Source organism: Urtica dioica, chromosome 2 (genome assembly GCF_054948205.1).
Source record: "Urtica dioica subsp. dioica isolate 48M chromosome 2, U.dioica_male_clone48M_v1_H2, whole genome shotgun sequence".
In the NCBI taxonomy this organism is placed as follows: domain Eukaryota; kingdom Viridiplantae; phylum Streptophyta; class Magnoliopsida; order Rosales; family Urticaceae; genus Urtica; species Urtica dioica.
In genome coordinates this window covers 38,515,030-38,536,755 of record NC_142757.1, presented here as the reverse complement: position 1 = coordinate 38,536,755, position 21,726 = coordinate 38,515,030, and the positions used below count along the sequence as shown (strand labels likewise).

The window sequence follows — 21,726 nt, the reverse complement described above, 5'->3', positions numbered from 1 at the left end:
ATTCGATCTTTTATCTTAAGATCATCAAATCTCTTTCTTACGTGATACGACACGGGAAAGGCATGTTGTAGATATACTTCAAATTGCCCTAAAAATATCAGTTCGAATTATAGAGTATCGTATGGTATCTTACAATATCGTACACAATCGTATGGTATCGTACGTCATCGTATGATATCGTACAACATCGTACGACAACAAAATTTGAAAATATTTAAGGGCATCGTACATCATCGTATGGTATCGTATGACATCGTACATGTGTATGAATGTCATCGTACCGCATCGTACAGCATCGTACGACATCTTACGTTTCATTAATTTTATCGTATTTCAACCCCAATTTCAAACCCTAACTTTCTAAATCCGATCTAAATCAGCCCAAATCAACACAAATTAGATAAATACTAAGTACTAATACCTATACTAACTACTTCCAGTGAGATTTAACAAGAAATTGTTGAAAAATTACATTTTTCGTCGTTTTCGGATCTCGGGATTTTCGGCCAGCACCTCCGCCGTAATTTGAACATTATCCATCGTACGCCATCGTATCGAATCGTACAAAGTCGTAGAATATTGTATGGAATCGTACGAGAAATTTTTTTTGTCTTGAGAGAGAGAAGTCGAGTGAGAGTGTGAATGAGAGGGAGAGGAAATACTGGTCAGAGGGGTATTTTTATCCGTTTTTTGTTCAAAAATCTATATTTGGATATTTTTAAAAATTAGGATCTAATCTTGATATTTAATCAATATTTAGGTCTAATTAATGAAATTTTTCAAAAAGAAACTAAGCATCACTGTATATATTTTACTTTTCCCTTTTACTTTTTTCATAAATATTCAGAGGTTATATTTGGATATTTTTAAAAAATAGGATCTAATCTTGATATTTAATCAAGTTTTAGGCCTAATTAATGAAATTATTCAAAAAAAAACTAAGCATCACTGTATATATTTTACTTTTTTCATAAATATTCAGAAGCTGATGGTATAACGGAGAAAAAGAAAATCAGCGCCCACCGTGGGGCTCGAACCCACGACCACAAGGTTAAGAGCCTTGCGCTCTACCAACTGAGCTAGACGGGCTGGATGTTAATGTCATCACATTTAATATATTGACCAATATTTTTAAGCTCGGTAAAGAAACAAGCAAATCCCTACCCTCGATTTATTTGACTAATCAAATATTGTTGCATGATCAATAACGCGGGAAAGTACCCAATCAAATACTCGCGCGAAAGAAGAGTGAAAATATTAAATAATAAGAAAGAGAAAATAAAAACAAAAAAAGAAAAGAACTTCCTTTCACTCTCTCTTACCAACCAAGCAGAAAAGCTGGGCATCTCCGGCGCCGGAGATAATGGAACGCGACGGTGAAGATCCCTTCGAATCTCTCATCCATCTCTGTCACGTGTCTTCCTCCCAGGAAGAGCGGCTGCGATGCTGTCCGTTTGCGCCGGAGCCGTTCGATCGCCGAGACGACGACGCGACGCCGTCTCCGTCGCCGGAGGATTTCGAAGGTGGAGGGATTCGGTTCGCTTCGACTCCGATCATGATGATTTCTCTGCCGGAGAGCGAGGAAGAAGACGCCATCGCCGCCGCCGGAAATTCGCGAGAGGACGAGTTTGTCACTCCGCCAGAGGAGGCGGCGGTTTCGAGCTCCAGCGAGTTCCGACCCGCGGCGGACTATTTCGGCTACGATTCTGGAAGCGATTGTGGAGCTGTGGTCCAGGTTGTGGATTTGAATCGGGACTCGGACCTAGGGTTTCTGGCGGTTGAGGCGGTTCATAGGGGAAAGGCTGATTCGGACGCGAGCAGGTTGGAATCGGAAGTTCGGGTTGTTCTGGTGGAAAATTCGAACTTGAATCGGTTGGATTCGCAGGTTGAAGTGGCTCAGAAGGAAAATCTGGATTCAATTCGGATGAGTTTTGGGGACGAAACGGTGAACTTGAATCGGCTGAATTCGGAGGTTGAAGTTGCTCAGAAGGAAAATCTGGATTCAATTCCGGTGAGTTTTGGGGACGAAATGGTGAACTTGAATCGGCTGAATTCAGAGGTTGAAGTTGCTCAGAAGGAAAATCTGGATTCAATTCCGGTGAGTTTTGGGAATGCAATGGCTCAGAGACAAAATCTGCCTTCTGAAACAGATCAGTCTAAATCAGAACTTCAAGGGAGTCAGAGAGGAAACCTAGATTTGGAAGGCAATCGGTCCAGCCCGGAGATCGAATTAACTCAAAGAGAAAATCTGAAAGTTGATCCGAGTCAATTGAAACATGAGGTATGTGAAACTGACTTGAAATCAGAACTTGAAGGGATTCTGAAAGAAAATCTAGATTTGGAGGCCAATCAGTCGAGTCCGGAAATCGAATTAACTCAGAGAGAAAATCCTAAAGTTGATCCGAGTCAATCGAAACCAGAGGATCATAAGACTCACTTGAAATCCGATTTCGAAGTGAGTCAGAGAGAAAATCTAGATTCAGAAGCCAATCGGTCAAGTCTGGAGGTCGACTTAACTCGGAGGGAAAATCAGAAAGTTGACTTAAGTCAATCGAAACCAGAGCTTCCCGAGACTGACTCAAAGGGGACTAGGGTTTTGACGAGGGAACTATCTTTGAAGTCTGGTTTGGGGGAATCGCCATTAAAAAAATTGAAGGTCTCGGAGCAAAATTCCAAGGAACCAAATGAGGAATCGGAGGTCCCTGGAGCCATCCAAACCGAAAACGGCTTTGACTTTCATGAAAACGCTGAAATCGACATCAATCGAAGCTCAACGAAGAGGAAGTTAGAGCTCAGTGATGACCCAATCACCTCTGAAACTGTCCGATCCGCAGAAGAGCTCATCGGCGCAGAGGCCGCCATGGCTGTTGAGCTGCGGAGGCTTCCGAGTTCGATCTTGGGCCGGCCAGAAAACATGGAGGAGCCGGAATCCGAGGACAGTCGTAATGAAGTGACGATCTTCGACGTGTTGAATCTTCTCACCGGAGATCCCTTAGAAGATGAAACTCCAAATAGCAGCTTTCTCGAGATCTGCAAGGGTCGTGGAATGGTGTTTGCTAAGGCGGGACGATGAGATGGAAGTCCAAAGCTTTTGAAGAATTTTGGAAGGTAAAAAGGGGTTGTGAGATTGATACTTAGGAAATAGTGTATAGCTGTGAATATTGCTACAAACAAGAGATGGGTTTCATAATTTTGAGTGTCGAAACTAGTTTGTCTTAGAAATCTACTCTTTTAGTAATTTGGGAGTGTGTCCATTTTGGATGGGTTTCTTTTTTGTCAGTGAAGTGCCTAGGCAATTTTGTATGTTCATAATATGGCCTTTTTTTCAAGTGAAAATTTGATGTCTCGTGATTGGATTATGAATGTTAAAACAACATGTGCTTAGAAGCGTCGACCATCATGGTGTTTTTCAGATAGCCAACACCCTTACCACAATGGTTCCCTTTCTCTTCTGGCGAGTCATGATTGATAAATTTTGGGAAGTACAAGATAACTAGTATGTTTCTCTTGGGGTGTTTGTTGATGATAAATATGAACTTTAGAAACATGTATTATGACATGAGAGGACACGTATGTTTCTCCTTTTGATTAGCTTAACTGTATAAAGGTAAAGCATCTCCTCCAACATCATGAGATGCCTAAATGTAATTATTATTATTATTATTATTATTATTATTATTATTATTATTATTTTTTAGAAATATCATATATATTTCTTAGGTTTTACTTTATTATTATCTTCCTTACGATGCCCTTTCTAGTAGTTCACTATTCACTACTTCTACATGTTCACTTATTGTCAATCAATCTTTATATTTTATTAATGCTAAAAACTAATTTGTAAAACAATATATTGTTTGATTTTTATTCATAAAAATTGATTTTTTGTGTGTTACTTTAATTAAAATTATAAAAGAGATATTATTATCTGCTAAAAAATTATTTATTAATAGATATTTTATTAAGTTTTGCTTATAAATTTAATACATGAATTTACTAAAAATATATGTCATCGCATAAGTTTATACTACTTTTAATCAATTTGTATCATCATTCCTATTATACAATGTAATATTATAATATTTGCGGTGTCCATTTTGGTAAAGTAACACAAAAAGTAAATATATATATGAATCAAATCTTTAATTTTAGTATTTATAAATAATTGGGGGTATGGTTGTGAATTGTGACCCACTAAAAAATGCAAGATATGAATGAATCATTTTACTTGAAAATTACCTTTTAACATTCAGCACTAAGTCCAAAAACCTAATCAAAACTTAATATTGTTGAAAACATAGATTAGGCGATATCCAAGATCTTTGAAATATTTATAAAAATTTTGTCGTAACTCGAATCAGACCATCAATCTCTATATAATAATCGTATTTATATATATATATATATATATATATATATATATATATATATATGCATGCATATTTACATGACCATTATTCATTGGATCTCAAATTATAGATATTGCTTGTATATGCTGCATTTAACCAAATATAACCCCATAATAAAAAATTGGAGATCTCCAGATTATATAAATTTAGAATATTTAACTAGTGTTTTAAAAGAGCACAACTTGACTAACTTACTAAGGCATGAACTAGCCTCAATTTTTAGCACGACAAATAGAGTATTTTAAAATTATACAACAACTTGAAGGTATCAAGAATCTTACAATTTTTCAAACTTGCAATGTAGCTATGAGAGACATATTTAGGAAATATTAAGCATAAAATTACGCTACACGATTATCGTAGGGTCATGGAAGTTTTACGATCTTTTTAGGACTCATTAATCGAAGATCACACCACCTCCGAAACTGAGCTCATCACGCAATGAATCAGGGAGTCGGGGAAAGTTTTGAATCCTTCATCATGTTCATGGTGTGCATATCCAAGAGGGGAGAGGGGCAACTTCCTCAAAGGCTCAAAAACCCTCTGAACACGACGAGATAACACTTTTCAACCCTCAATAATTTTATTATATGAGGCAAGAAAATCTTAACATCTTGGGCGGTGAAGGCAATACCAAAACATGCTTCCCATATTGTCAATTATATAGAGCTCGTTACGAACTTGTAATATGGGTCTCAACTAATTCATCTGTATCGGCGTTCACTAGCTCGGGACACATCATCGATGATAAGTGAAATTACTGAATCTGCGCAGCTGTTTCAGAAAGTGTTGTAACATAAAATGCGACAGTTGTTGAAATTTAGAGAAAACAAAAGATAAACGATATGAGTGCGGAAATAATAAATAGACACTAGAGTTGGTAACCCAGTTCGGCAATTCATGCCTACGTCTGGAGGGCCTTTGCCCGGTGGAAAGCAATTTACTATGATAACGTGGTACAATAAGGATTTACACTCAACGACTCCCTCGCTAGCTACCCAACCTACGTCTATCCTCTTCAACAGCAACTTAGGCTCCCCCTAAGTACGAGATCCCCTCGATTCCCACAGAATATCTCTCCCGAGACTTCTAAACGTGTTTCCCAATAAAAACAATTAAAAAACCTAACCTCTAGCTTCTAATACAATCACCCGTATATAGGCAACAAAGCAGAGGTAAAAGACACCTTAAAAGCTTGAACACAGGTCGTTCTAAGCTCAGCTAAAACACTCAAATAAATCTCTCCAAAGGCGTGAGTGAAGATGGTGTGGTTATGACCTATTTATAGAGAAAATTAGGTCAAAACGAATCTTGAAGTCGGATTAGGATCACCAGCCCATTATATCATCAATCCACACTGGAATCCTACTTCAATTCGGAATAGAAAAGCCCAAAAGTGAATGGGCCGTAATTGTTGGCAAACTTTTACAACAGAAACTGTAACGCTTCCAGAATAATCGTAACAAGACACAATTCTATCCGAAATAATATATCACGATTCTTTAATATTTTGCCAACATTAAATCGCCAATTAATGTAACAACAATAAGTGTTGTAGTTTATGATAAAAAAAAATGGTGCAAAGACTGATTCTTCATTTAAGACAAATTTAAGAGACATTCGCTAACATCGATCTCGTGGATGATTTTGATTTGTCAATTACAAACCATAACTATTAGGTTGTTTTTAATAATATTGTGGAACTTTGAATAGTTATCTATAAGATATATATATATATATATATATATAGAGAGAGAGAGAGAGAGAGAGAGAGAGAGAGTCTTTCCTCTACCGAGATTTATGCATTAGATTTTGTTGGAGAGATTTCTAACTATGTAATTTTCAAAAGTTTTTAGTCCAATATCTAAGATTTTTATTTTAGTCCCTAAAAGTAATTTTTTTCCATTTAGATATAATTAAAAAAAAAACCTTATTACTTAATTGTTAATTTTGTTTAATTGTACTTCCGGAAGAGATAATTTCCGGTATAGATAATTCCAGTTTTGTACCGGGAAATATCTCTTCCAGTTGGGTGGAATTTTGGGTCACAAGTGGCCGAAACATTTTGTTCCGGCTAAACCCGAAATTATGATTAGATTGGAAAATAATTTATGTTCCGGCAATGTCTAACACAATATAACAAGCAATAATGACGATACGTGTTTTAAGGAAACGTGCCATCTCACACATGTAACAAATAGTTATTTTCTATGAGCTGATTTATGGTATAGTTCATATTTTTATTTAAAAAAATAGAAATGATAAATTCAATTTTATTTGGTAAATAGTCTTTACCATGGAAAATAAAACTTCTTTCTGAATAACTGGTTTTATTAATATCTTGATTATATAAATAATTCTTATTTTTATTAGATACATCCTTTCTTAGGAATGCAAGGAAAAAAAATTCTCTAAATCAAAGAAATTTTTTAAAAATTACAGAGAAAATCAATAATAAAGAGAGCGATTTGATAATGAAACAAACAACAAAGATGCTTTTCTACATTAGGAGAATTTTTAAAACATGAAATAGACTGTTATTTCAAAAAAAAAGAAAAAAAAGTTGGCTTGGACTTGGTATTAAAGGCAAGCAATTAAAGCATCTAGCCTTCTTGGCATTGCCTAAAGACTGGTCCTTTTTATAATAATATTTTTGGGAAGGAAAAATCCAGATTGAATTGAAGAAACACCAATAACGGGTGCAGTACAGAGTTTTTTGTTTTCTATGGGCAATTTTTTAAACATTTATTCTATTATATTTTAATGTTTGTTAAGCCAAAAACACATAAAAAAAAAAAGTTATTGACAATAAAATACTCTATATTTTCGATTTATTGCAGTTTAATACTCATTCTTTAAAAGTTGAAAAAAAAATTCAATGTTACAACATCCTTCTACCGTTACTACTTGTCTGTTAAAATAGATGGAAATACACATATAAGTTCTCTAGATGAGCAAAATTAAAAAAAAAAAGATAAACATTATATTTTTGTAATATTTAAAAAATTAAAAAAATTGCTCATTCTCTATTTTGACCTAAATTCTCTACCCTTCTAACGCATTTTCGTTTATTTAATTTTCATACTGAAAAATTTGAATACTCTTTGTTTTTAAATAAATTTAAAATATATTAAACAAACAATAAATAAAGAGTTAGAAGAAATTTATTTAATTTTTAACTTAAAATTATTTAGTTTTACGACATTAAAAGAATTAAAAATTAATAATAAATAATATGCTATTAACATGAAGTTTGCCCAAAAAAGAATTTATAGAAACATTTCATTTATGAGGAAAAGAGCCATTTTCAAGTAGTGTTCAATCGATTATGTATTATCAATATGCGATTAATTGGTCTGAGGTTATCGGTAATTTTTTTTTTTTTTTTTTTGTCTAAATCACTTACTTTCTTTTTTGTCCTAGTTTCTTTTCTTTTTGTCTAACTTACTTTCTTTTTTTGTGAGTTTCAGGAATATTCTTATTCATAGGTCCGAGATCCACATCTATGAATTGAGAGGTCTGAATGATCAACTCTGCAATCAGTTGTTAGAATCAATAGGTCTTCAAATCGTTCATTTGAGCAAAAATCTAATGGTAAAAAGATATTGTAACATTGAGTATTTTTCTCGCAACTTATAAAGAATATTAAACTACAACAAATTGAAAATATTGAGTATTTTGTCGCCAACAACTCTAAAAAGAACTTTAAAAAAAAAAAAAAAAAAAAAAAAAAAAAAAAAAAAAAAAAGCGTTTTCACCATTGAGCCACAGCGCTTATTTCTAGAATATGTTAATGAGAAAGAATATATAAAAATAAATAAAGTAAAACAAATGGTTCAAATTAAAAGAACCTGACTAAGTGTGAGTTTGTTACACTCAATACATCCTGGCTGGTAGTAGTTGTAGATGACGCATTCAGATACATTAACATAATAGTTCCAGTCATCACCAAGATAGGATATTATTAGGAAAAGAGGTATATCTTGGGCTTGTTTCTTTGACTTTTTTAATCAATATTTTCCTCTTAAAATAAATGTAAAAAAGCTACCCCAGTGACACATTTCACATTATTATTAATTTCAACTTTAATTTATAATTAAAAATAATAATCACAATAAAGTAATAAAATAAAGCAGAGACTAATGTGGTAACTACATAAGTGCAGCATCAAATATATCTACCAAAAAGATAATACATTTTTTTAAGATGAATTTGTAATTAGTAAATATGGTATACACAGTGTGGCACGAGTCTATTATTTCATATTGAGACTTTACTTTAATGCCCCATTTTTTTTAACGTGGACAAGACCACAAAATAATTATTGACCCTCCCATGTGACGACAAACAAACTATGATTATAAAGGAAAAAAAAATAGAGAAATTAAAGAAAGAAAAAAAAAGGAATGCATTAAAGATAGATTACACAATTTTTTGTGATATTTATGGGACTTGCACTCATTTAGGCGTAAATTTAAAGTTTTAGATCTAAATAAGAAATGAGATTGGATTTTTAAGTCAAATGTTGCAAAACACGAAAAGACGAGAATAAACCAAGAATGAAATTTAAGAATATTTAAAGTCGATGAGGTTTCGGAATATTTTCGAAAAGTTATGAACGACCGTAAAAGTGAAAATAAATTCCAACGACCTTAAATAAATTCCATGTGAAAGAAATTTGAAAAGAAAATTATTTAATTAATTTTCAGGTCATATTTATCATCTCCTGGGAAATGAATTAAAATAAAAGGACTCATTTGCAACAAAGAAAATAAAAAAACGAAACAGAGGAAAGAAAGAACGAAAAGAGACGCGCGTGAGAGAGGGAGAGAGAGAGGACGTGAGATCGTGAGATAGACTTGATGTTTCTCTGTAGGGAGTTGCGCGCGTCGCGCGAGGCAGAAAGGTCGGCCGAGAAAGAGAAAAAGGCTCGTTCTGGTGGTTTTATTTATTCGAGGTAATGAGAATCTCGAAATGATAGCTTATTAGATTGAAATTTTGATTTCAAAATGAAAATGTTTTGTATATATATAGGGTACATAGAGTGCACCATTTTGATCAGAAGACTAACACTATTAAATGTGGCAGGGGCTCAGAAAATAGTACTTGTTTAACTATGTTAGTGACACATTTAGATTTATGTTATTTACTTTTCTATCATTTAAATTTTTGCAAGTATACTGTACGTGTATGGCAATTTACACGTATAAGAATATTATTATTACAAGTATTTTTGAAAATATTTTACTCAAAACAAAACTATAATACTTACCGAGGTCTCGCTCACCCATATTTCCTTTACATCTTTGATATATCAAGAAGTGAGAAAGAGGGTTTAGGACGAGTTTGGAGTCTAGCGTCGTCAGCTTTTGTTTGAAGACTCTGCTTTAGTAGTTCTTTAGCACGTGTACATTACAAACAAGTGCGATTTTGTAATGATTAGTTTATTTATGTGTTCAAGTTTTTAGTTTTTCTTTTTACTTGTATAGTAATTGACTGAGTATAAACTGTGGAACTTTCATATATATATTTTATTAGTAGTTTATTTATAGTCAAGATTCACACCCCACCTTCTCGGGGCGTGACAAAGACTAGTAAATGAATGACCACAGACATTTGCTCTTTGAAAACACATGAACAATCTCAATCTCCTTCAAAGCTCCCATAACAAATCGCCAGCGATAATGGCCGATGAGTAGTGCCATTAAGGGATTCAAGAAGAATTTTAGAAACACTTTCGATTTTAGCTTCAAGACACGAGTTAACGGAACCAGTAAAGCTAGTGATAAACTCACTTGTATAGTTTTTAATGATACCACCAAAAGCTTGGAATTCATGGTTATATGATCCATCAATATTTAAGTTCAAGCCACACAATGGGTGGGTCCAACAAAGCCAAGAAATAAATATTCGTGAGGGGTACATCAAAACCTAACTAAGAACTTATAGAGCCATATTTCTATCATCATAGAGAAGAGTAGAAGAGTAGTGCCATGACTATATGATGAAGATAAAAAAAAATATCGGTCATAGACTTCTTCATATTTTTTTTGCTCATATTTCTATCATAAACGAGCCTTGGCATTTGCTCTTCTAGAGCGCTCCCACACAACGACATAATATGCACTCGTACAAAAAAGAACATTAGTTGTCTCACCTATTAGCCAAGATCCAAAAAAATGAGGAATGGTTAGCTCTCTACCAAAGTGATGAAGAATAAAATTAGAGAGACTCTAGATAGTAGTAGCAACCTCACACGTAAGGAAAACATGAGTGATTCTTCGCATTGTGGAGCGGAACAACAATGACATTTTGATGCCAGTGGAATGCTAAGTTTGACAATCCGGTTTGATGATTCCATTATTTACCCATTTGATATTCTTATATTGTAATTTTAGACATGTTATCCGCCTTGACTAAAATAATATGGTGATGGCTACTTATTTTTTACACTTGGTTAGCTGTTATTCGGTGCTTTAAGTCGATTTCTTCAAAATAATTGAAAAGAATTTGAAGGGATGATTTACTAAAGATGCGATGACAACCTTTTATCACTTCCAAACAATTTTCGATCACTAGATCCGTTTGTAATAAACAACCTTCGAGCAAAACTTCTCAAGACATATTATAATGTCGACAAAGTTCTTCAAAGGTTCAAAGTATAACAAATTAAGGTGGAAATACTCTTGTAGAGATTTTGAAGAGCATAGAGTTTGATAAGACCTATCGGGGACTGATTCGAAGGGCAAGGCTCGTGCACAAAAATAACCAAGCACCACCAACTCATGGTTCCATTTCCTCTCGAACATGTAAGTGTGGGAAATTTGCATGAGAGACCATTCTAAAACTAGGATATGTCGAGGGGTTGTGAGGATTTATACGCATTGAATTAAACAACACTCTCCACTGTTTGTCTGGTCTCATGTGAAGCATCATGATTTTTCATCTTAAAATCAATTGACATTAGAGGAATAACCCATGACATTATAACAAATGCTTGTTAATATCTATTCCCCTTCGACATGGGATTCTTAACATGTCCCTTCAAGATGGTAGCTATTTGCTTTCACTCATATTGGGGTGAATCCAAAATATTGGAGCGGATGGCTTTTTGGGCTTGTTGGGCTCTGATATTATGTTAAGTATCATGGGTATACTGTCTCAAAATCAATTGACAATGAGACAAACAACTCATGACGTTTTAGATCCTTGAGTTCCTATTCAATTTGTGAGATTCCTAACATTTCCGCAATTCTTTGGAGTTTAGCCATTACTGAACATGGTTGAGACCCGGCTGAGCTAAATCGCAGCAGATTGAAATGAGCTCTTAAGGACAAGAAATGAATACATGTAGTTCTTTCACAACGATACTAATGTTGGCTACTCCTCTGAAAGAGGATACAGTCATATTACTCATATAAGCTGCAATGCGTAATTAATTTAAAAAAGAACTATTTATATTATCAAAGGCAAAAAGAAAGGTTACAAAAATGGTCAAGGATATAATCGACCCTTAAGACTCGGATTATATTTCAAAAGCCAAGACGGCCAAGACACAAGAAGGGACTATGCACCAAAAACACACAAAAAGATCGTTTCCTCGAGATATTATATTGAACTAGTCTAGTCCCTCTAGATCTGCCAAAGAGAAAGCCTTAAACTCGTTGCATGATTTGTGTAGCCACAAGGCAAGATGTACGTTGAGAGACTCAGTTATAGCATCAAGGCTCTAATCCTTGTTTTTTAAAAATACACTTCTTTCTTTGCAGCCATATGGTCCAAAAACCCGCAAGGACTCCCGATTTGACTGCAGCCGTCCATGTAGAGTCTTTCCCGGACTAGTCAAAATTTGTATTGGAGTTTTTCTATTGGTATATCAAGTAATTTTCACTTGAAAATGCAATTATCTTTGAATCCTCTTCTTACCGATCTGACCACTCCAAAATATTTACCTTTAACATGTCAACAAAAAATTGAGGTGTTCCAAGTTATCCTTGTCTCACGTAGCAAAAACAAGTGTACATGCCTTGGCTCTTAAGAAACTACTATGCATATTGTCCTTTCCTTATTCTTCCTAAGAGAATTGACCTTTTTTCCCCTCTCTTTTCCTTCTCATTTACACATCTCATTAATATTGACAACGTCAATTGTTACCTAATGGAAAAGTATTTCTCTCCCGCGGAGAATTATTCAAGGCTAACCTTGATCTCATCCCATGTGAAAGGGCTAAAACTGTGAATTTTTTTTTTCATACAAAAAACCTAGAATTTCAGGGCTTATGCATTATGAGCTATATATTACAAGCTGTAGTCAACCTATACAAAAATGTAAAAAGAAAAAAAAAAAAAAAAAAAAAAAACCCCAACCCAATACCCTCAAAATCCCAAGTTCAAAAAAGGTCCAAGGGAAAAGAAGAATAACCATCAAACCTCATTCACATCCTTTTTTTTTCAGGTCTACCAAGGAAAAACAACCGAAGTCATGTCTCAAGGCATATATATATATAATGATATATATATATACGGTCTGTGTAGTATAGTCCAACGGATCGATCGGCGCCTTGTTCAGGGCCGGAGGAGACGAGGGTGTACTGAGCTACAACTAGTGCTGGCCTGCAGGGAACCAAAACTCAGAGAAGGGTGAAGAAGCTCAGCTTGAGCGAAAGAGCCATTGGAGGGCACGTCGAGCAGGAGATCCTGATCGGAGCTCTCTTCCACAAAGTTGACCGGGTCTAGCAAGAACGACCCGCCGCTATCTGTCGGCACAGCAAAGAGGCTTCTCGGGCTAAAGCAAGAAGAACCGTCGTTTTCAGACGCCTCTTTCTTTTCACAGCCACTCTTTGCTATGACCCTCTTCGGGCTCTTTATCACAATCTTAACATCTGCAACATGCAAAATGTTCACATTATAGTTGCACATATGTTGAACAAAGAAGTTAGGAAGTTGCATATTTTGTTCGGATTTATAGAATTTCACTCCAGAGATGTGGAACATGTTTCAATTTACCCCTTAGAAAAAGAAAACATGGAAATTGGTAATTAAGTTGTATATTTATTATTGGGTTATTAAGTTATATAGCCACACGGATATAGTGGATTGAGATATAGCCCACCTTTGGTTAATTTCTTGTAAATAGCCAAGTAAACTTATTAACAAATTAATAGAAACCTTATTTAACACAACCAAACATATATTTTAGGTAGTTAATTGGCTGCCACGTATGCAAGTTGGCTATTTACAAATTATTTACCAAAGGTTGACTAATTTACAATTCCTATAGTATAGGTGGCTTACGTAGCCAATTTTTTGTTTATTATTTGATTTATCCCTTCCATCTTAATATCTATATAATGTTAAAACTTGTTTTATGTTAAATGTACAAAGCCTGTTAATAAGTTGAACATTATGCACTATAGTTGGGTTTGATTTGTTTTTATTTTTATTTTTCGGGTTCGCCTCATTGAGATTTGCAAATCAAATGAGAGAGAGCCAAAAGCGACTTCATCTTATATGAAACTCTCAAACAAGAACTTCCATTTGAACATTATACAAGAAGGGACAATTTTCAGCCAACCTGGAAACTTCTTGTTTTGGACATCTTGAGGCCTCTTTGCATTGGTCAAATTACTTGATGCCGTGACATTTGGTCCCGAAATAACAGAAGCTCTAGAGCTAGTTTTAGAATTCTGCACGTGAAAAATATATGAGCGGTGTTTACTAACCATGTGAAACTTTTTCGGGTGAGATGCGTATTTTCTTATTAATCCGAACCTTGAGAAGATGATAGTGCTCAACCCATTTAATTTTCGAAAGATTGGAGAGAACAAGTTTTTTCAAAGGTTTACAGTCTTCGCGATTTCCCTCCGAGAAGGACATGTCAAAGAGCCCACCAGCAAGAAGTTTCTGAAAGGAATTCAGGTTCTCCTTGAATTGAGGGCTATCAAACAAGCCTTTGAGGCTGCAAATGGAACAAGTCAACCATCGTGAATTTCGGAGCGCACGCCAAAGATATAACATGTGAACAATGAGCCTTCAATCGAACAAGATTCTCTAACCTTTCAGGAAACTTGAAAACATCAACCGAAGGGAGATACTTCAATAGCTTTTGTTGATCTTCGTTTGTCATGTGTCTTGCGAACTCCTCCGAATTCACAATTTCCTACAGCCAATAAAAATAAAATATTAAATCCGTTACGTGAAAAATAAGTGATTTATGAACAATAGAAGGTACATTAGTGAACTTAGAAGAGAACTTACACTTAAATCTACATGACACAATGGTGAAGTATGGCTTCCTAGCAATTGAAAAATCTCATGGTAAGATTTTTCCCTGCAATGCCAAAGAGCTTCTATATCAGATAAAATCTACGAGAGATGGAGAATAAAAAAATATCCACCTTCTAATTGGCTCTTGTTGGGTCGCTTGACCAGAAATTTTGATCTTCGCAATTCCGTTCCCGGAAAAATTAGCTCCCTTACTATTGCCAAGGCTCACGGAGCGAGAATGAATCTCGTTACTATGGGAGCGTTTGTTATCAACAGAGAGCGAGCTGGCCTCGGATTCCTCTTCCTTGGCTATGGCATTTGGGTGCCTAATGAGGACACTCCCGTGGCCTATTTCGACCGACACCATCGGCGCTTCGCTCTCGAAAAGGAGATCTTCGGAAGAAGAGCCCGAGAAGTATGAAGACTGTTGCTCTTGCAAAATGGTGTATAGATCCTTTGTCAGTTTCTCAACCGAAGATTGCTTCGGAGGATTGTTCACGCAAGTCCTCTTCCGAGAAGGCACCATCGACTCCCACACAACAGACTGCGCAGGACCTATACGCAAACATTTATACATAACGTAACGAGTTTATCATTCATACATATCCCCCGAGTTCTATTTTATGGTAACGCTCGTTTGACCTTTTTCGTGTTTAATTTACCTAAATGGGAATTCGCTATCATTGGTAAATATAAAAAAGAAAACACGAAAGAGTCGATCGAGATCGAAATGCCGATTAAGGAATAACTGTTGGAGCATTTAATAAACTGAAAAACGGATGGAAGGATCGGCGATCAAACTTCATTAAAATTTGAATGTCTCGATAAAACCCTACAACATGCCGTTATAACAAAAAAGAAGAACACGAGACCTGTCATGTCGCTGACATCTCCGCCGCCGAACTGAGCGCAGCTCTCGGAGTTCGAGACGGCGGAGCCGGAGCTCGACCTGTTGCTCGCGTCCTCGAACTCCGCGGCCTTTCGAAAGCCGTGGCCGAGGTCGGTCGGGCTCGATTTCCCAGCTCCTCCGGAGGCCATTGTCATGTGGTGGTGGTGGTGAAGCTTTCTCTTCAAGTCCTTGTTCCGGCTCAGAGACACGCTCTTGACCTTGAGCAGCCTCGGGTCCTCGTAGTCCTCGCACTCGGGCCGGGCGTGGAGCGGCGTGTAGTTCACCAGAGTCCCTTTCGTCCTCCACCGGGACCCACACGCGTTGCACAGAACCGGCTTGTCCGCGGGCCCGTTCCTCCACAGCGGCGTGCCTGTTCCAACAACACACCCCAATTCAGTTACTTTGCGAGTCGAGAGCTAAGGCAATGAATTGAACATAAAAAATAAGTACATTCCGCATTGAGATCAAGAATACGAGTCACGAGTTCGGATTTGGATTTGAAAGAGAACGGAATTGAGCAAAGTCAGAGAGAAGGTATTAGTCTTTGAATTGGAGATGACTGACTAGTGTCAGTGAGCTGTGTATGTTTAGAGAGAAAGAAACTGTATTGAGCTTCGTCGGGAATTTGAGTCGTGTATACAGTCCATTTGAGAACACTCTAGTAGGACATTTCGGATTGAGATCAAGAACACGAACATGAGAGAACAGAACTTAGGAACTCGTGAGCTCAATTGACGAGTCTTTGAATTCTCAATCGAGAGAGGACACGGACAATTCGATTCACAGATTCAGAGCTCAATTGAAGCGAAACGAGACCAACAAACACGTTTTTCTTTAGCTCAGAATTCATATGCAACAATAAAACCATTTGACGAAATTCAACGCTGGATTAATCTCTGTATCCGAATTCTCTATATCACCGATTCCAGAAGAAAGAAAAACAACATATACATACATGTACACACGAAAAGCACAGAAATGAGCAACCCAGAGTTTTTTTAAATTTAATTTTGAAGGGAAAATTCATAATTTGGAGAAACAAGAACTCACTTGTAACTCCACAGTGATAGCAAGGTCCATGCTTGCCCATGTTTTCCTTTTCCTTCCCTTTTTTTTTATATATATATATATTTTCCCTCAAAGTGATTCAAACAAAATTTGATAGGAAACGAAGAGAGGAATTCAAAAGGATAGAGAAAATCCAAAATTTGTGCAAAATTGTGATTGTTCTCCTACAGAACTTTGCTTCTTCTTCTTCTTCTTTTTCTTCTTCTATACCATAGTAATAATCATATATATTTTGAAAGCTTTTCTTTCTTATGTAACAAAAGCCCAGAAAAGGATAAAAGAGTTTTATTTGCAGAGAACCAAAGCTATAACCAAGAACAAGATATTTTTCTTTTTTTTTTTTCCTTTTCTTTTCTTTCTGGTTAAGTCTTTACACAGTCATAAGGAAAAAAATCTGAAGAAAAAAAATCTGAAAAAGAGGCAAAAATCAACAGAAATGAAGAGATTGAGATTGGGTTTTCTCTTTTCTTCTATAGCTCGGAATCTGTTTACAATCCAATGGAAGAGAAAAGACCATTAGAGGAATCTCTCTCTCATAAATGGATGTGAAAAGGAAGGTGAAATTGAGGAGAGAGAGAGAGAATGTGAGAGTCTTTGTATTTGTTTTGTGTGTATGTGACTTTCTTGTATTGTATATGAAGTAAATGTTTTTTTTAGCTTTTTTTTCTCCTTTGATTTATTATAATGTTCAATTCATTTATTTAATTATATACATTAGTGCAAAAGCTGAAAGAAAAAAGAAAATGTTTGTTTTTGTTCAACCTGTAAATGTAAGTGAAAGGTAGAGAAGTATTTATTAATTCCTCATTTCCTGTTTGACTAAAGACTTTTCTCATTTTTCTCTCTTCTCTTATGCAATAATCCATGCTTATAAATAATTATCAAAGCCCCACAATATATATATATATATATATATATATATATAATTGAAACTACCTATGGTCCAACCTAAAAAAAAATAACTAACTAATTAAAGCGTTTAGAATTATTATATAATTGACGTTTCGTAAATTTTAGATAAATAGCTAAAAAGAATAACGTGGTATTCTTGATTTACTTTTTCATTGAAATAAAAGTGTAGAATATTTACACGTGTAAATAAATGAATGTGTCTATTTATTTAATATTTACAAAACGTTAGTTATATAACAATATAAAATTGTAAATATAACTATATACTTGATAGATCTAAAAAAAAAAAAAAAAAAAAGTTATGGCTCTTATTTTCGCTTAGAAAGATTGAAATTTTTTAAGGGTTTTTGACCCAGTAACTCGTTATCGGAACAAAAAAAACATAGGAAGTATAAATAAGTACCAAAGACATACATTTATTTGGTTTCGCCAACCAAAACAGAAAAGAAGAAAATGAGGGCTTTTTTGTCTTCGTATCATAATTTCATTATTTTCTTAAATTCTTTTATCTTGTTGTAGAAATTTTCAATTATTTTATTTAATATTAGAAGCATAGATGAATGTGGTGACATGATGTTGATACAATTTTAGTGGGCTTTCTAAATACCAATAAGATCTAAAGTCACCGCCACGTCATCACTCCACAATCACAACCGCGTTCTTCACCGTTGATCGTTCGGAAACAATAACATTAGGTCTCAGAACTAGCTGTTCATTTCCATCTTCATATGTGATCAGATTCTGTCAGCGATGACTATCTGTCAGACTGTAATTTGAAGAATGATAGGAATACGAATATCCAAACCAAAGTACCAAAGGCAAGATCAAATGTACGAGTACTTGTTGTAACAAAATGTTAAATTTTATCCCACCTTCGAGAGAGTCAATGCGCGGTGTTTTACTAAATTGGAAGATGAAAAAAAAAATGTTGTTGCTTATAATCTCTGGATTTTGTGAGAAAATAAGATGAGACGAATTAGTACACCCATAGTGGGTATCCCTATTCCATGAATTTGACTCTTTCTATGACATAACACATAAGGCATGTATTGTGTTAGTTTTAGCATTTAATATTATTAATATTATAATTATTGATTCATTTGTTGAGTTTCGACTTAGGACATTGTAAATCACAGGGGGATTGCTTGCAGATGGCACAAAAAGTTGTGCACTTTTGGTACTATAGAATCAAATATCTATATTATAAAATTCTTTTTTAGAGTTTGAGCCTTTTTTTTAATAGAAAATACAACATTGTAATTGATACATACATATATATACATATATATATGTATTTGTATATAGAAATTAATGAATAGTAATTAATTTTTAGAGTTTGAGCTATTTTTTTATAAATAATATAGCATTATAATTGATATACATATATATATATGTATATATAGATTAATGAATAGTAATTTTGGAATATTCCATAAATATTATAATTATCTTTTTAAGTGAAAGAATGGGATTTATTAAGTTATATAAGGTAACATCTTCCAGGGTGTACCAATGTGCTGGAATGTTACCATCTTTGGGAATGAATATAAAAATAATAGAGCTAAATGCATTGTTGTGTGGAGGTTGGCTCGAGTGGAGGGTGGTCACCGCCGTGATACAATACGAACTCTTTCCTCAAACGGATGTTGAGAGTTAAAGTATCACTAGTAGCCATGTCGTCATATACGGGAAGACTTGGAATATGGAGACATGGCAAAGTCTCACTGGTTTGGAGTCTAGCGAGCGAGGCATAGTCTTTCCCGACCTGAAGTACGAAAAGAGAGGGTTATAGTTCCTTTCCCCATTTGAGAACTCGGAGAAAGATAGGATGAAAAAAAGAGCCTTTGGTTAACGAATGATGATTCCATATGAGAAAGATTAAAGAAATATATGTTGCGCGAACCCGAGAAACTTAGATGGCCATGTAGAATCAATGGAATATTTATAAATTATAATTAATTTAAAAGGGAGCTTGTTCCCACGAGATTATAAATCTATAAATAGAGACCTTAAGTAGCAAGATCGGGACCATTATTTTATTTTCAAAATGCTTTCAATAATTATTGTGTTCAACATTTGATCTTAGCTCTCTAAGTTTAAATTGAGAAGATCATGAAGAACATAGAATTTAGTATCGACATGTGTTCAACCTTATCGCACAAACATGTGCATATATATTAGTTCGTATTTAATTGTCATGAGTTTTTAAATTATTTAACATCTCATATAAAGAAGAGTATACCAGGTGCATGCCCCTCGAAGCATCACACTAGTCCCACTTCACCCTTTAAGTTTCAAATGCATTACTTACATTCATTTAACTACCATAAAATTATATCACGCTCCTTTAATGTCTTTTTTTTATATAAATAAAAAATAAATTTTAAAAAAATACAAGTGTAATACCAATAAAAGTGCGATTCACTTACACTAAACAATGCCTATTTTGAGCATGAATCGAGAATTGTTCTTGAGGTTTTTATTACTATTTTGTCGTATTTAGTACGATTTCAGGTTTTCAAGCCACGAGAGCATTTAAAGCGTTATGATACTTTACAATCATCTGCACCTCTACAATCTCCATTTGTTCGATCCTTGTACCCATTCTCTTCTTTTTATTTTATTACTTGAACTCTAGCTTTGTGTCATTTCCATTTCTAGCTTGAAATCTTTGTTTAGTGATTTTTTATTGAGAATATTTTGAGATTGTTGGATTTGAATGTGTTGATTATTAGAATGTCTATTTTCCTCATGTGTTTATGCTTTTACACATTTCCATATTCGATGTAATTAGATTAATTGATTCGGTTGGCTTATCATGTTTGATTGTGCTTAATCTTGGGTTAGAATGTGGAATTAATGGGTTTTGGGTTGTTGTTTATCACAAGTTAGTATAGTTAACTAATTAGTGAAATCCCTAGGCTTATTTAGAGACCGAGAGGTAATAAACGAGTGACATCTACCCTTTTTGTTCATTCGTCTAGATCTATAGAAAGACGAAGGGGTGCATGTAGTTGTTTGAGATCCCAAGTTTAATGCGGTTATTTGTTTTAATAGGACCCAAACCCAAGTTTGTCAAATAATTAGGTGCATTCCTACTCGAAAGAGATTAGTTGATAATTAAGAGGAATTTAGACTTACCTTTCCCAATCGAGCCATGCTTATAATTCTCAACCTAATCCATTGGATCGATGATCCAACGAAGTTGCACCCATTCACCTTCTTTAACGTTAATCCATTTTTATTTGTTTTTGCATTTCAATTCATTTTTTACTTTTAAAACATCATAAATCCTCTACTTTCACATTTTCATAGCTCAAAAAGATTTTTTTAATTAGTTTGCGTAAAAAATTAGGACGAATTCTTTGTGGCGTTCGATACTCGTGCTCTAGCATGTTTTATTACTTAACGATACGTGCGCTTGCATCGTGAGAGTCTTTTGTGAAACAAAACTCGCTATCAAATCCTCAAACAAAATATAAAAAATACATTATTATTACTATTAAAATTAATTTTTTTATTATATATGACCAAATCAGAGTAATTATGAATATCAGTTTTAAGATATTATTGTAAGTTTTAAAATGAAATAATATATTAAAACTTTTATCTAAAGTATGTTTTTCATGATTTATGAGTAATTGTAATTTTAAATACTTTTATAGTAATTTAAGTTTCAGAAATATTAAAAAATCAAATTAGAATTGACGATATTAACACACACACACACACACACACACACACACACACACACACACACATAAGTGTCATTAATTATCCATTAAATGAAAGAAATGGGTAAAGTAAAGAAGAATCTGTTGCAACTAGTCAATCCCCTAGCTTCATTAAAGATTCTAGTCAAAATTTTATTTTATTAAGAAAATAGCTCACTATTCCGAAGTAAATTAAATTAATTTAAACAGTTAATTTAATTTACTGCAGGTTTGGTGGACTATTTTCTTAATAAAATAAATCTTTAGCTATATTTTTAAAAAGAGTGTGGACTATTGTACTAATTGTCCCTAAAATAAATTTTTTTTTATCTAATTTTATGTATATAAAACTGCAATTGTAATTCTAAACTAACTGATTAAAATAACAATAATTTGTTGCAACTTACCATTCCACTGACTCTTTTTAAGATTATAGCTTAAGTTTCATTTTATTAAAAAAAAAATAGTTC

General features: G+C 34.3%; 2 protein-coding genes and 1 non-coding gene across 3 annotated transcripts; 1 reads left to right on the top strand and 2 right to left on the bottom strand.

Annotated features, from left to right (window-relative positions):
• Positions 1 to 1,016: 1,016 nt before the first annotated feature.
• Positions 1,017 to 1,089, bottom strand: TRNAK-CUU (transfer RNA lysine (anticodon CUU)). The gene has a single exon. It is a non-coding gene; the product is annotated as a tRNA-Lys (tRNA).
• Positions 1,090 to 1,222: 133 nt separating this feature from the next.
• Positions 1,223 to 3,633, top strand: LOC149404646 (uncharacterized). Its single transcript, XM_089601274.1, has one exon. It carries the CDS (start codon positions 1,364 to 1,366, stop codon positions 3,071 to 3,073), a length of 1,710 nt encoding a protein of 569 aa, XP_089457400.1. The 5' UTR covers positions 1,223 to 1,363; the 3' UTR covers positions 3,074 to 3,633.
• Positions 3,634 to 12,816: 9,183 nt separating this feature from the next.
• LOC149404645 (GATA transcription factor 27-like) lies at positions 12,817 to 17,242 on the bottom strand. Its single transcript, XM_089606476.1, has 8 exons — positions 16,614 to 17,242; positions 15,547 to 15,933; positions 14,806 to 15,229; positions 14,666 to 14,738; positions 14,464 to 14,567; positions 14,180 to 14,366; positions 13,983 to 14,094; positions 12,817 to 13,290 (listed from the first exon to the last, which is right to left on the bottom strand). The coding sequence occupies exons 1-8, from the start codon at positions 16,651 to 16,653 to the stop codon at positions 12,974 to 12,976; spliced, it is 1,644 nt and encodes a 547-aa protein (XP_089462602.1). The 5' UTR covers positions 16,654 to 17,242; the 3' UTR covers positions 12,817 to 12,973.
• Positions 17,243 to 21,726: the final 4,484 nt, after the last annotated feature.

Coding starts and splice junctions, on each gene's coding strand:
- LOC149404646 (XM_089601274.1), top strand. CDS start 1,364: ATGGAACGCGACGGTGAAGATCCCTTCGAATCTCTCATCCATCTCTGT.
- LOC149404645 (XM_089606476.1), bottom strand. CDS start 16,653: ATGGGCAAGCATGGACCTTGCTATCACTGTGGAGTTACAA. Junction 15,934..16,613: donor CTATCACTGTGGAGTTACAA/GTGAGTTCTTGT, acceptor TTGTTGGAACAG/GCACGCCGCTGTGGAGGAAC. Junction 14,095..14,179: donor AGCACTATCATCTTCTCAAG/GTTCGGATTAAT, acceptor TTTCACGTGCAG/AATTCTAAAACTAGCTCTAG.